Source organism: Durio zibethinus, chromosome 7 (assembly GCF_047325235.1).
Source record: "Durio zibethinus cultivar Kanyao isolate XHJ-2024 chromosome 7, ASM4732523v1, whole genome shotgun sequence".
In the NCBI taxonomy this organism is placed as follows: Eukaryota; Viridiplantae; Streptophyta; class Magnoliopsida; order Malvales; family Malvaceae; genus Durio; species Durio zibethinus.
In genome coordinates, this window is record NC_143168.1 from 26,753,424 (window position 1) to 26,769,956 (window position 16,533).

At 31.2% G+C, this 16,533-nt stretch overlaps 1 protein-coding gene and 1 pseudogene across 1 annotated transcript; one reads left to right on the forward strand and one right to left on the reverse strand.

Annotated features, from left to right (window-relative positions):
* Positions 1–105: 105 nt before the first annotated feature.
* Positions 106–12,272, reverse strand: LOC111277585 (uncharacterized). The gene is given in 11 exon segments (XM_089764073.1): positions 106–260; positions 262–351; positions 453–908; positions 1,349–1,474; positions 1,608–2,444; positions 3,315–3,806; positions 5,294–5,758; positions 5,950–6,780; positions 7,081–7,818; positions 7,919–8,380; positions 9,159–12,272. Coding segments are annotated over 11 exon segments (7,071 nt in total). The 5' UTR covers positions 11,694–12,272; the 3' UTR covers positions 106–221.
* On the forward strand, positions 11,833–15,764 carry LOC111277586 (putative CCR4-associated factor 1 homolog 6; annotated as a pseudogene).
* The last annotated feature ends 769 nt before the right edge of the window (positions 15,765–16,533 follow it).

Here is a 16,533-nt window from a genome sequence, read left to right on the forward strand (position 1 = left end):
TAACACATGTATGCATCAAAATTCAGGTCTGAGCTGTGTTGATTTTAACCTACAGAATTTGGTAAGGTGTTAACAACGAAGTGTGTGAGAAAAAAAAAATGAAGGTTATGGAAGTGAAAATTTTATTTACCATCTGATTTCTCACTTAAATTGAAGGAACATGATTGAGCCTTAAGTGTCTCACAAACTTAAATGAAAAAAAGTATTCGAGTCTTTTACAATCAAACAACTACTGAAGTTTTAGGAATTTGCAAAATGAATCCTCACGGAGTTGGTTGACTCGTTGTGCCATATCTTTCTCCAGTTTCCCACACCTATGATGCTCAATTCCTTTAAGCAAGGGAATGCCACCTATGGAATTTGTTGTTTGTGTCAATAATTGCATAGAATTTAAGGTAAGATTAATGGAGAGAGAGTAATGATACGGAGAAAACAAAGTAATGGAGTATCACCTTTTCATTGAAAAGAGTTGGAGAGGCAATCTCTGAGTTGTTTCCTTCTGCATCAGAGACAAACGTATCTAAAGTAAGACAACTCTCTATCCTAAGAATTCTCAACAAGGGGAATTCAAAGTAACTTCCATGGCAGAATCTCGTCAGTTTGGGAAGGCCTTTAAGCAAGAGGAATTCTAGTGTACAGAACAACTTTTGGCTCATCAGTTCTTCTTTGGCTAATCCTTCTGTCAAGATTACTTTTTCTACATTCTCACAATTCTCAATGTTAAGCCTCTTGAGTTGCACAAAACTTTCCATCATTGAGGACGAGAATAGGCAGTTTAAATTGTGACAGCCCTCGATAGTTAAGCATGTTAAATATTGAGCACAAGAAGGTGTTGCCAGAAGTTTTTTATGCCAGATTCTCTGAATGTTGATTGAGGACAGCTCCAAATCCTCCAAGGTTGGAAAAACCTGCATACAGCATATATATTCCTTAATTCATGAAAAACTTTTCAATGTTTAGCTGATAAAAAAAACACATGATAAGAACACTTCTGCAGCTTTCGTTTTTCATTTTCTCAATCACCAAATGAGGAACAAAAGGTTTTAACTAGAAGAAAATTTTAACTTAATCAAAACTCTATAATGTGATCAGCTTCATTGGCAGACACATCCAACTTGCGTTGTTGACATGTCTGCATAAATGTCTGGTGTAAATCTTGCAGCATTTGAATTGATGAACCAAAAAGCAGAAAATCTATTGTTACAATACAAGTCATGTAACAATTAGAAGAATGTTATATGGGAAGTTAGAAAGCCAACACTCAGGCAATGTAGCAATTCAATTGGAGTATGATCATGCACATAAACAATGAAACAATGATAAGGAAATAATTTGAACTGATGCATACCATTTCTGACCACTGTTGAACAATGGCCTTGAGGTTGCCTTCCCAATGCCCTACATATTCACCTTCGGTTGATTGTATTCCCCGCAGCATTGGTGTGCTCAACTCTCCCATAGTCAAAATTTCCATCTTTGGACACAATTAACAGAATGTTATATGGAAACTTAGAAAGTCAACACTCAGGTTGCAATTCAATTGGAATAAGATCACGCACATAAAACAATGTAACAATGATAAGGAAATCATTTGAATTGATGCATACCTTTTCTGTAAATAACTGCTGAACAATGGCATTGAGGTTGCCTTCCCAACGCCCTACATATTCACCTTCAGTTGACTGTATTCCCCGCAGCATTGGTGTACTCAACTCTCCCGTAGTGAAAATTGCCATTTTTGGACACTGTCTCATTATTAACCCTTTCAAGGAAGGGAATACAAAAGCATAGTTCCCTGAACAGAAGCTTGATAGGCTTGGAAGACAACCAAGTTCCAAATACTGCAGTTGGGAGAACACGATGCCATCCATCACATCATCACTTCCATGAGCTATGATTTCTTCTATCATTTGGCAATCAGTGATACTCATTGCTTTGAGTACCATCATGCTTTTTGCCGTTGGCAGTGCTACTAAGTTTTTAAGCCTGTGACAATTTGACACTAGCAGATTCGTCAAATTTTTAAAGTACACAGAAGATGGCACTAAATTCTCCAATTTGTCGCATTTCCGCACTTCTAGAATTCTCAGGTTATTGAAAACTTCTCCAACTTGGTATTCTTCCTTCCAAAGATGTGTCAACTCAGGAAGTTCTATCAGTTTTAATTCAGTCAACCCAGCAGGTGCCCCTGGATGTTCCTCCTCACCCTCCAGCCCTTCGCATTGAAATATTTCATTGAAGGGAGCTTCGCTCACAACAAGTGATCCAAGATTTGGTAAAGACTGAATGAAACTGTTTAGAATAGTTGCTGATATATTGGGAATATTTCTGAGCCCAAGATGTGTTAGTTGGCAAAAATATTGGGCTGGAAGTTGTCCATGGCATATCTCCGTCATAAAGCCATTTGCTCCCAAAAGTAAGCATTTTAAATTGGGGAATGTATCCTGATAATCAAAATTAAGAAATATGTTAAACAAATGCAAGGATTTTGAACCGTAAATTTCATTTATGATCTCTAATTTTTATTCTGGTTTTAATTCTGCCCCTAACTTTTGAATTGATATATTAGATTTTCATTTTGATTACTTTGTCACATTTTCACTAACAATTAAAAAAAAAAAGGGTTCACATGGTAAGCTAAGAGAATGTCCATATGGCATGTTCCATGGTAAAAGTTTTACTTGGCGAGTGGTGGAAGTGGAACCAAAATTAAAAAAAATTAAAGATCATGAATGAAATTCATCATGCATATAAAACATACTACTTGCAATCCCAATGATCAACCAACCTAACTTCTATTAACAGAACCTTTTAGAAGGTCTAAATCTTTGTTGTTTGTTCAAAAATAACTTAACCCATAATTTGGTATTGAAAATTCAACAGTCAATTTATTTAATATTATTTAATATTTATATAATTATTACTTTTTAAATTATTATTTTAATTAATAATTTCTAATTTTATAATTTATTAATATATTTAATTTTAATATTATTTAAATGAGAAATTCTATTATGATTAGATCGCAATATTCAATATTACTATCAAATAGTATTAAATAATATTATGCAAATAATATAATTTTATTTAATAAATACAATATTATTTTTAATTAATTCTTAAATTTTTATTTTGTGTATTGAATAATTATATGTGAAACAATTTAAGTATTTTCGTTTCATATATAACAAAATTACTTCCCAAACATGTTCTACCTGTTCAAAACAAAATTAGAAAAAAAAAACTAAAAATAGAAAATTATACCCAACAAACCTTAAGTCCTTACATTCTACATACATATTAGAGATTCATACCTTAGTGACCCAAAACAAGGGTTGTTTAGAAGGGATAATTTCCAGTTGACTCTCTCCAAATGTTTCTGAAAAGCTCAATAACTCCCTAGCTAATATCTCCACGTTGTCGCATCCTCTCACCTCCAATTGTTGTAAGGATGGCCATCTTGTAGCATGCAACTTGGAGTAGAAATTCTTCAATTTGGGTAGCCACTGAAGTATCAAGAATCTTATTTTAGGAAATATAAACATGGTGGTTGATTCAGTGGAATTGAGTCCATGATCAAGTCCAATTACTTCTACCAAGGATTCACAGTTCAATATTTGAAGATTTTCGAGTTTGCCAAGTCTTTGCGTCATATGAAATGAGAAAACATTCAGAAGTCTTTCACAATTTTTCACTACGAGAAGAGTTAGTTCACAAAATGAACTAAATGTGAGTTTATCGTCCCATATCATTGTCCAATACCCACTGCCGATGATTACCAATTTTCTTAAGTTAGGGAACACCTCCTGCAAAAAATTTATTTAATTGTATTAATAAAGAGAAATAAATTATACTTCTAGCTTGATAAGATACACAAAAAAAGAGCAAAAATATCAATTTCAAATCCTAACAAAACTTTAAGAAAGACGAAATTAGAGGAGAAAAGAAGAACTAGCTACAAGCATAAACAAAGGATTCTAAGAGCATTAAAAACTGCTAATTGAATTTCATAATTGGATGATTTAACACAGAGTTGTAATAACTATACTAATAAAATAATAAGTACTTAAAATGCATAGACAAATTGAGGTAATTAAAGGTATTCCTCATTTATTACACTAGAAATTAGTTGCATGATTTTCGATAATTGATTTTTTTATGGATTAACTTATCAAAACCAAAAAATTTTTTTGCTTACTATCAAAACTCTAAATTAATATTAAAATTCGATATTTTTTAATTTGTTATTTTCCTCTAGCATGCAAAAAGAGAAAAAATAATTTTGTGGCATATTATATAGTAATAATTAAACATTTTAAATCTAATTCAATTAGAGTATATCAAACAATCCATTTTGTGGCAGATTATATAGTAATAATAAATCTCATACATATTTAAACTCCTTAATGATTTAATAGAATAAAAACTAAATTTTACTAAAAATAATTCAGTTTGGTGCAAAATTTAAGATTTATAAGGAAATAAATAGATAAAATAGTCAGTTATTTAATTTCATATGAAAATTATCAATTAAGGATAGAGTTTATTTAAATAAACTTTTCAATGATAATAAATAATAAATAATAGCCAATATTAAAAAATCATTAATTAAGGATAAAATAATTAATTTAATGAATAAAAAGTTGTTAACAATTTAATCTTTTGAACTTAATAGTTTTATAAATAAAATAACAATAAAGATAAAGATACCATCGCGAAATAAGAAATTAATATCAAAGAAAAAATAACTTTGAACTTAAAAAGTTGAGTTATATTTTTTTTGGTCAAACTTTATGATAATTTATTGAAAATTTTCAAAATATTGAAAATTTCAAAACTTCAAAATAATGAAAATTTAAAATTTTCAATGACTTATTTTTTTAATGCGTTTGATAATTCATTTCAAAGAAACTTAATAAAAGATTTTAATAAAAAAAGTGCCAGAAATTTTAAATACTTTTTAGCCACTTAATGTATTAAATTATTTTTTTAAAAAAAATTATTTAATTACATTACTCTTACAGTATTTTTTAACAATTTATTCTTTCCTTTTTAAACTTTTTTTAGTTCAAAATACTTATAAAACCGTATCTCTTTTATATAAAAGATTCAATAAAAAAGCTACTGACTTTTAGTAGCACACCAAACATTTTTATATGACAATTCAATGCTTAATTCTTCAAAACTAAAAATTTAGTATTTAATTTTTTGGTCTTGAATTTGTTAAATCTAACAAACATCATCTTAGAAGCATTTGCTATGTAAAGAACCAAATGCACAAGCAAAAACTAACCTTATCACTGAAAAATGGTGCAATGCCATTAGTCTTTATATTCTGCTCTCTTGGAGACGAAGTTGCAAATGCAATCATCTTTGGACAACCTTCTACTGTAAGTTCTGTCAAAAATGGATATTCCACTGTATCATGCCCCCAATAAAAACTTCTTAAGTTTGAACATGACTCAAGAATTATGGATTCAAGGGAAGGGAACATGATTGTGTTTGTTGTTGCCTCCTCTGCTCCATCATTTGTGATAATTTGCTCCATCATCACACAATTTCTTACTTTTATCTTCTGCAATTGCACAAGATCCAAAGCCATGGAAGTGGTGAATATGTTTTTCAAGCTATTACATCCACAAACTTCCAAACATTTAAGATTTTTTAAATTTAAACTTTTTTGAAGATTATCCCTCCAATTCTGCATTGCTTTAGAAGTGTCAGAGAGCACCAGACACTCTATTCCTTCATAGTCAACCTACAAAATCCAATTTATGACACCAATTATTACCCAAAAAAAAAAAAAAGAAAGAAAATTATAAGACTTAAGTAGAATTAAACTCCCCAAAATTCATAATAAATGGTTGAAAATAACATCCAGCAATAAAAAGCTAGCCTAAAAAGACCTTTATTTCAAAGATTAAAAAAATTCTGTAAATCAAGAAGTACCTTTTTTGTGTACAACTGTTCGACGGTAATATTAAGGTCACCATCCCAGCGTACCTTCTCATCTTCACCTGCAATTACTTGTACTATTTGCAATTTTGGTGTCTTTAAATCTCCCTTGCAAAAGATCTCCAATTCAGGACAGTGGCTCACTATTACTTGGTCCAAAGATGGGAATCCAAATGTTTGATTGCCTGAACAAAAGCTTTTAAGGCTTGGTAAATGTCGAAGCTCCAAACATTCCAACCTATTGAAAGTAATGTAACTAGTTGCTTCATCATCTCTCTCATTTCCAACAATTTCTTTCATTGAAAAACAGTTTTTTATCCTCAAATTTTTTAGTTGGACCAAACTTTGAACTGCTAAGGATGGAACTAAGTTTATCATTGCTCCACACTCCCAAACATCCAAAGTCATGAGATTTTGAAAAGGTGTTGAGGACAATCCTAAACTAATCATATTGGCACTTCTGAAAACTTCAAGTGTTTCAAGATTGGGAAGAATGCAGTCAAGTCGTGACCCTTGCATCCACATGTGTTTTAGAGAATGAAGCCCATCTAGTTTTAACTTTCTAACTGGCAAAATTGTCGGAGCATTTGTCCCCTTATCACCTTTGTACGATAATGGATTGTTAAAGTTGCAACAAATCACCTCAAGCTTTTCCAAATTGTTGAATCCTTCAAGAAAGGTGATTGGGAAAATAGCAGATTCATCGTGGTAGCAAAGCAAATAAAGAGCTTTTATTTTATAGAAAAGGTCTTTGGAAACCTTGCTCTCACATATCATTGCAATGTCATCACTGGTCAAAGACACTTCTTCTAATTTGGGAACCAACTACAAAACCAAAGAAAAATCAATTACAATTTTGTACTTTTTGAATGAAAATGGAAAATTTATCTACCAAAAGAAACATTACAGCATCTAAGCATTTGGCTAATTGGTACAGATGTGCTTGTGTCTCCTTGCTTAAAGTCTAATGAGCTGGTCAATTTCCATTATAAGACTTTTCCCAAATTTAGAAAATTTAGACAAATGATAAAATTCAAAATTTGAACCAAATGATCAATAAAAAAAATCAGGTATATGGTATTATTACACATAGATAGCTTTTTAAGTGGGATCTGGACTTCGTACCTTTTCAATTAAGAAAAGTGGTGGTTGGATTTGGGAGTCCAATTGATTGTCCTCATTCATATCTGGCAAATTAAGCCCTCCGATGTCAAGCACCTTCACTTTGTTGCAATGGTATGTTTTCAACTTTTTTAGTGTTGGCCACTTTGTTGTATGCATTCCAGGATAGAAACATTTGAGTTTTGGCAGGTACCATAGTATAAGGGAGGACACTTGATCAAACTCAAAATTAGTTACACTCGTTTCCCATCCTTCCGCTTTTGAAACAATCTCCTCCACGGCACAGCTCTCTACTATAAGATCTTTCAGTTGTGGAAGAACTTTGGCAACTGAGGCTGGAAACACATTCTTCAGACTCCAACAGTACCCAACAATTACTACATTTAGATTTTGAAATGTTAAAATTCCTTGGGGGTCCTCGTTCCAAACATTCTTCAATTTTGGTAGATTAACAACATTCAATTCTCTTAGTTGAGTAGCCACAACATTTGTTTCATTCATATTTAACCTTTGGAGTTCAAATATATGTTCTACTGAGCAACAACTAGATACTTTGAGAGTTTGAAGTCCTTGAAATGTACTCAACAAATCAAATGGAAAAACGGTAAAGAGCTCATTACAATGTTCAACTACCATTTTTTCCAATTTGCAAAAGGAATTTACAGAGAGTTGATTGTTCCATATCATCTTCATATTTCTTAACCAGGAAATACTCAGTTGCTCCAAACTAGGGAATGCAACCTATGTGTAAAGTGTAAAGATAACAAGAGTAATTAGTTCCAAGAATAAAGATAAAAAAAGAAAGCAAGTATAGTACAGAACTTTATAACAATAAATCTACCTTTTCATCGAAGAGAGCTTGTGGAGAGAAATGTTGGTTCTCCTCCATTGTAGATTTATATATGAATCCCCGCAACTGAGGACATTGCACTATCTCCAGAAGCTTCAAGGATGGGAATTCAATATTATAATTTTCTGAACAAAACCCAATGAGATGTTGAAGCTTCCTTATCTTTAGAGAGTTTAATTGAGGGAATGAAATAGTAGCCTTGTCTTCTTCTATATCCTCTGCAAATATTACCTCTCTCAAGCATTTGCATTCAACTATCTCAAAGCATTTAAGATGCGTTAGACTTCTAGCCATAGAGGATGATAATAGCTGTTTCAAGTTGTCGCAACCCTCAATAGTCAAACTAGTTAGATTTTGAGTGCCGTATTCAGATGTATTTGAAAACCGGTTGTGCCATATCCTTTCAACATTGATTGAGGACAACCGAAGGCTCTCCAAGCAAGGGAACACCAACTACATTATCAGAGATATTAAAAATTAAAATATAACAGAACAAAAAGACTAGTCTTTTAGTATAATATGTTTCGACAAAAACCAAGGAATGGTGTTTCCCAATGCAACGACATGCAGTACATTGATAGAAAAATTACTTCCCCTCTTAAGAAAAAGTGATTTAGTGTTATCAATTTTTTATTCCAAGATCTAAATGACAATTCTGATTAATTTGAGATCAAAATCAGATTAATAATAGTCACTAACTTATGTTATCAATTTTTATTTATTAAAAAATTAAAATAAAAATAAAACGTTAAATTCTCAAGTGAAAAATCATGCGCAAACTATGATTAAATTTTAATTTTGACATTTAGCCCCCAAACAATAGAGCATCCACATTCAGGTAGTGGTCTCATTGTCAATCACAAGGGCTTCCATTTGAGAGCATATATAGTTTTAGAGGAAACCAAAATGAGACCAACATTATAGGCATTTGAATGAGTATTTAAACAAAAAGGATATAAATTTGATACAAGAGTATATATTTCAATACGCCATCAAATAGATGAAAGGTTGAAACCTCATTAATTAGTAAATCTAAAAGCTAAAAAGTCCTTGAAAATAGACTACAAATTTTGGATATTTGTTAAGACTTCACTTGATAGATGCTTTTTCCTTTTTCTTTTTTTCCTATATATTAGTGATTTGTTATTATTTTATTATTTTTTGCCTCTCTGTTTATATTCATTTTTGTAAACAAAAAATATTTAGCAACTGACGTAAAAGAAAAACATACCTTTTCACTAAAAAACAATAACTCATTTTGACATGAAGAATTAGAGCCCCTTTTATTTTCAAAGCAAAAGCTAATGAGCTGTGGTAGACCATGAAGTGTCAAAGATCGCAATTCAAGAAATCCAATTTTATAAGCTGCACCATCATCACTAATGATATATTCGATCTCCGAACCATTTTGGATATGGAGATTCTTCAACCGCTGAAAGCCTTCCTCATCCATCAACTCATGCAGAGCAATTTTGACACCTTTCATGTCATCTAAATATAGATCTTCAGTTTTCTTTAGAAACATTTTAAATCCGTGATCCAACTCATCAACACTTGTATTTAACTCAAGTTTCAATGTCCTTGAGTATTCATACTCACCAAACCAATCCCATCCCTTTCCTATGAAAATCTTGTATCTTTTCAATTTCTTGGAGAACAAGTCGGCTGGCATAATCTTGGCATCAGGAATATGAACCTCTAAAGTGGTCAGATGAGACAAAAGCTTCAATTCAGCAAGACTAGCATTGCTTTGTTGGTTGGCCTGCCTCTCTACTTCCCATTGAACAAAACTGTCACCCATATACAGTTCTTCCAATCTAGACAAACTCGATAAGACCCCTGGTGGAATTATTTTGAGTCTGGTACAACCTCTGAGATCTAATAACCTTAATTTGATCAATTCCCCAATTTCCTTAGGTAGCATTTCAATATCAGAATCCAAAAGGCTAAGAATTTCCAAATTCTTGAGCTCACCAACCCCAGCAATATCCACGAAACTACATTGGTCTAGGCACAATGTCCGAAGGTTTGTTAGGAGACTAATTGAGGATGGTAAGAACTGAAATTGCATTTTAGTCAAATCTAAAACTTTAAGATTTTTCATTTCCTTAAAAAAGCTGATTGGTATTTCCACAGAAGAATCCCTGCTACCCACATAGAAAAAGGTAAGTAGAGGACATTTCAACTCTTTGGGAAAATAGCTAATATTAGCATATCTCAAACTAATCATGGTGCATTTTTCCATTGTCTCTCCATTAGGCCAATCTTCCAGAACATCTTCATGTTTTAATGCAAACACATTGTTGTCCCTAGAAGCAATTGCTAAGGTGACATCACAAATAAGATCATGCATATCAACACGCACATTGGTGTAACTATCACGCAACAAACAAGAGGATTTGAGGTCACTCACCACTGTCAACAATCTATCTCGTGTTTCTTCTACTCTGTTGACACCTTGAAATAAACCCAAACCAATTGTATATTTCAGCAAGTCCTGAATGGAAGCGTCGTGACCTAGCAGCCCACAAAGCAAGAATGTCTGTTTGAGTTCTTCTCTTTCCAAATGGTTGTAACTCAACTCTATAGCTGAATAAACATGTTCTGGTATTCCTGTGAAGTTTGTTGGGGAAGGCCTTTGTAGTTTTCTCAAAGCATCATTCCACGCAAATAAGCCTTTGTTTCTTAAAGCCCTTGCAACTGTTGCAATGGCGAGAGGCAGTCCTGCACATTTTTTGGCTACTTCAATTGCTGTAGATCGCAACTCAGGATTTTCAGCATCGTCCCCAACCATCTTCTTAAACAGGTCCCAAGCTTCTTTATCTTCTAAAACAGATAATTCACAATTTTTCCGAGCAGCCATCTCATTACTTAGAACATTTAGATCTCTTGACGTGAGCAATATGTTGCATTCCTTGTTTTCATCTCCAAAAGGAATTCCCACTTCCTTCAAATCTAGTTTCTTCCAAATATCATCTAAAATAACAAGAACCTTCTTCTCTTTCTTCAATCTTTCACGCAATCGGGCTGCTCTAACCACCACATCCGTTCCTTCTAATTTTAGACCCAATGAAGCTGCAAGTTGATCTTGAACTTTTTGAAGGTCAGGAGTCTGATTCATAAATGCCATAGTCAGCGAATCAAATAACTTGTCTTCTTTGGCCTGTCTATAAACTTCTTTGACTAGTGTGGTTTTGCCCACACCAGCCATCCCATACACCACTATCAAGTTGGTAGTACCATTTTTCAATGCCTCCATGATGTCTTTAAATACCTTCGCTCTTGATTCAAAGGCCTCAAAATCTTTAGGAGTTGCATCCACTATGTCTGGAGGAGGAGCAGGGCATGAAACACTGTTGAATTCACCTTCTTGAAGGTGTTTATTAAAAACCGCGACAACTTCTTCAGCTTTCCTGCTAAGTTGGTAGCGAGACTTGATGTTGGGACACAAGCCAATGAAGCACTTGCTCTTTGCTTTGTCTTCAAGATCCTCAACATTTTTCCTCTCCTCTTTGATTACCTTGTCCACAGTACCGCACCAAAGCTTGACGTCCGGTTTTATCTCCTCCACATTCCTTTCTGCAACGTCGATCTCTTTCTGCACGCCTTCTCTTTTCGCCAACAACATCCGCATTTTCGCCTCAAACTTCTCAACGTTTTTCTTATAGATGATTACATATCTCATATGACGTTTGATTTCTTGGAAGATGCATTTCGCAGTTTCCGAAGAAAGGTTGGCTGCAGCGCCAGTAGCAACGGCTTCCATTTTTTTTGGTTGATTGGTTTGTTTGAAGCAGACCAGCAAAGCAAGTGACAGAAGAAAACAGAGACAGGAGGGGAGCAATTAACAACAAAGATCAAGACAGAAAGCAATATATGTAATCAGTTATGGGCAAAGACTAGAAATGGTTTGGACAGACTCCCTTCCGATGAAGGAACCGGAGAAAAACAGAGAGAACAAGGAGACTAAAACCAGGATAAAAAACAAAAAGCAAGGCAGAAAGGCGGGATTTAGGGGAAATGGCTTTCGAAAAATAAAAAAAGGAGCAACTGAGATCGTGGAGATAGTTAAAGTAAACTGAATAGAGACAGATGAGTTGAGGAGAATGGTTGAAGCTTTATTTATGTGTAAAGACTAGAAATGATTTGGACAGACTCGTCTTCTGATCCATAAGAGGGAACCAAGAGAAAAACAAAGAAGAAAGAAAGAAGAGCAAGGGGACTAAAACCAGGCAAGAAAACACAAAAGCAAAGCCAGTTGAGGAGTAGGGGAAAGGGTTTTTCGGAAAAAAAGCAACTGAGTTTGAGTAGAAAGACTGGGTATTGTAGAGGCCTAGGGAAAGATGAGTTGGGAGAAAGGCTGAAGTTTTATTTATAGGTGGAGAGAAGAAAGGCAAAAGTATTTCAGATTTAAGCCGATAACCGAGAGGCTGAATCAGTATTCACATTGCCCAAAGTCTTTTCTTTTAAATATTTTTTAAGTATTTTCTTTTTCATTAAAGGAAAATTTAGCTTAGAATTTCGAACGTTGAAATAAATAGCAATTACTAAGACAGACAGACATCCGAAACTACAGCCTCAGCTTCCAGACATTTGAAAATAACACAAAAGCTTTTGAAAAGAAAAATCAACTTTCTCCATTTGGATGTTATTGCAACTTGTTTTTTGTTCCTTCGTGATGCATTCATTATTCACCATTTTTCTATTGGTAATTGCTTTGAAATTGCACTTACGAAGAAAGGCCGACTTAGTCGCTAACTTTTCCACTATTTATCTTTTCCATCCTTGAATATTGTATAAATAACAATAATAATAACAATAATAATAATAATAATAATAATAATAGATCAAAGAGAAATTTTGATGAAAGATTAATGCACCAGAGTTTTCTTTTGACAACTGTGAAGTTTTACTTTCAATTAAAATTAAAAAAAAAATAGACAACATATCATTTTGTCTCTAAACTATTACACTTTTTTAACGTACTATTTAAATAAAAGTATTTTAATCAAATATTTAAATTTTATTTTCGTAATTAAATTGTGTCGATCTTTAATATTGGTAAAAAAAATATTGACGTGAGATGCATATTTAATACTTACACATGCTAAAAAAATTTAATTAATACTATATTATTATTGTGTATTAAAAAAAATTAAAATATTTTTAAAAATTCTAAAAAAAATTTAAAATTAAAAAATATTCAAAAAAGTTTTTAAAATTCAGAAAAATCTAAGAAAATTATAAAAAAAATTAAGGAAAATTAAAATTTTTCAAAAAAATCCAAAAATTTTTATTTTTGATTTTTTAATTCTTGAAATAGCCGATGATTACCCTTACATTGCCATAGACACCGAGTTTCCAGGCATTGTATTGCGTCCCGTGGGCAATTTCAAGAATAGCTATGACTGCCACTACCAAACTTTGAAAGATAATATTAATATGTTAAAGTAGATTCAGTTGGGTCTTACGTTTTCGGATCATGAGAAAGGAAACTTGCCTACTTGTGGAACTAATAAGTTTTGCATTTGGCAATTCAACTTCGGTGAGTTTAATGTCAATGAGGATGTGTTTGCTAACAATTTTGTTGAGCTTTTAAGGCAAAGTGGGATTGATTTCAAGAAAAATAACGAGAAGGGCATTGAAGCAATGAGGTTTGGTGAGTCTTTGATGTGTTCAGGGAATGTTTTGAATGATAGTGTGCATTGGGTTACTTTCCATGGTGGTTATGATTTCGGTTACTTGCTTAAGCTCTTGACTCCGCGATAATTTGCCGGATACCCAAGTTAGGTTCTTTAGTTTGATCAATATTTATTTTCCCACCCTTAATGATATCAAGCATTTGATGAAGTTTTGCAACAGTCTGCATGGTGGATTGAACAAGCTTGCAGAGTTGTTGGAAGTGGAAAGAGTTGGGATTTGTCATCAAGCAGATTCAGATAGTTTGCTCATATCTTGTACATTCATGAAATTGAAAGATAATTTCTTTAGTGGCTCTTTGGAAAAATATTCAAGTTTGTTGTATGGGTTAGGTGTTGAGATGGTAATGAAAAGTAATAAAAACAAAAAAAAAAAAGGGACAAAAAAAAAAAGATTTGGACAACTCTTTGTTTGTCTTTACGAGTGTGCTTCATAACTACAGTTAAATGTTAAAGGCTTTTTTTATTTTAAACATTTTTTAAGTTTATGTGATTTCTTTTTAATTTTAAGAAATTTTTATTTTTATTAAAATACTCATTTTTTAAATTTTGCAAAATTATTTTGAAAATTTTTGGATATTTTAAAATTTTTGATTTTTTTATAAAATTTTTAATTTTCCTTAATTTTTAATAAATTTTAAAAATGTGTAGATTTTTTAAAATTTTTTTGAATTTTTTTATAATTTTTAAAAACTTTTAGAATTTTATAAATTTTTTGAAATTTTCTTTTAATTCTAATGTGGAGTTAATAGAATTTTTTTTATATGTATCAATATCTTATTAGATGTTTGTACCATGTTAAAATTTTTAATTATGTTAAAAGTTAAAATAATTAAATATATGAAAATATAATTTAAATATCTTATTAAAAAAATTTTTTGCTTAAATAATATATATTAAAAAAATAATAATTCAGAGATTAAATGGGATATTATCTAAAAAAAAATAGACAAAGTTTTAGGTAGAGAAAACAAATAAGGTAGAAGACTTTAAAAGAAGATAAATAAGTTGAAAGAGCATAAGAAATAAGAGGGACGAGAGAGAGAGAGAGAGAGAGAGAGAGAGAGAGAGAGAGAGAGAAGGATGGTGGGGAAACAAAGACGTCGCAGTATAGAAAAAGTAAGTGGGTGTTTAATTTTTGCTCTTTCACAGCCTTCAATTATTCTCATTGTTTTGTCTTATTCTTTCATCCAATTTTTTTTATGCTTTTTTCTTTTGTTCTTTAATATTTTGATGTTTTCTTTTTATTTTCTTGGATTGAGCTTTAATAAATTTGACTTTTGTTATTTAAAACTAAACTTCTCTTAAATAATAAAAAAAAAAGACAAAAAAGTTAGAATTGAAATTATAAAAAGTAACTTGAAGGTTTTTTAAAAAATATTCAGAAAAAATAATGTTTTGAGATTTTAGACTATGAAAAAACCAAATTGAGTAGTGAAAATGAAAAAAAAATGTTTGAATTATTTTTTTATATGATTTCAACATATTGTAGTGATTTATAAATATAATTTATCAATCCCAAAAATATAAAATTACTATTTTTTTCTTTAGACAATGATATAAATCTAAACAATATAATGATCAGTGCTTAAATGTATATTAACTTAAATAACTATTTTAGTTATTGTTAAAAAATATACATTTGGTTTGACATTGACATCTATGAATAATGAAAGTTGTTTGCTATTGAAATACATCATTGTTTGTGAATACTAATATCTAATTTTTAGGACCATGTTCTTAGAGACTAAAATGATGTCTTTCTTCAAGGGTCCACGAAACATTTTTTATATCAATTTTATCACTACAAGACATCTTCACATGATCTTATTTTCAAGTTAGTTTCACCTCCTTTATTTTATTTTATCTGTTATTTTTTTTTTTTCATGACTTTCAAAGATTTTTCAAATAATATCAAAACCATGCGATGTATATATAAATAAAGGGTGTGACCTTAAAGGAAACAAGCAAACTTGTTTACCTTAATCTGATCAGCATTCTGAGTTATTAACTTTTGTATGAAATTCACTAAGATAATCAAAGTAAGAAAGTGCAAATTGAATACGACTCTTACCACTCATATCTTCTCCATGGCCTTTTTTCGATGTTTCTCATGTATTATTGTAGCTCATTATTAAAGTTTAAGCCAAAAACTTTCATACTATATTAGGTTTAAAATTTATATATCAACTCCATTTTTTTCTAGCCTCTAAATTTTTATGTGGCTCTTTTGCTTTGGTACAAAAAAATACTTATGTCTCCTTTGCAAATTTACTTATCATTTTTCATTATTTCATTGGCATGTTTATATGCTTAGTATAAACTTCTATGTTTAAGCATCATATTATGAAATAATTTCATATTTTTAATTGAAAAATATTGTTGAATATAAAGAATTAGATTACTAGACATAACAGATTAAATTTTATAAAAATACCAAGGTACAAATCTAACTGCCAAGGTACAAGTCTAATATTTGACATTGATATAGATTATGGCATGTATGCATTAATTTATTATTTTTGAGCTCTCAATGCTCTTCCATCTTGAAAGAATTTTGAGATTGAATTATATTAATAATTTTTTTAACTTAAAAACATTTTTATAATTTTTTAATTTAAGATATATTTTATAAAAAAAATTTTGAATTCATAAAAATATATATATCCCCGGGCTATCACTATAGCAATATATTAAAATCAACTTTTTTTATTTGAAATTTGGTGCAACTCGCAATTTAAAAAAATAATAATAATGAAAGTCTGCAATTGCTGATAGAATGACTTGCCGACAAATAGTGTGAAATAACACTTTTAACCTGCCGATAGAAAAAAAAACCAATGAAATAGCTCTTAGTCAAAACAAAAAAAAAAAAAAAAAAAAAAAAAACAACGTACTTGCTGTAAC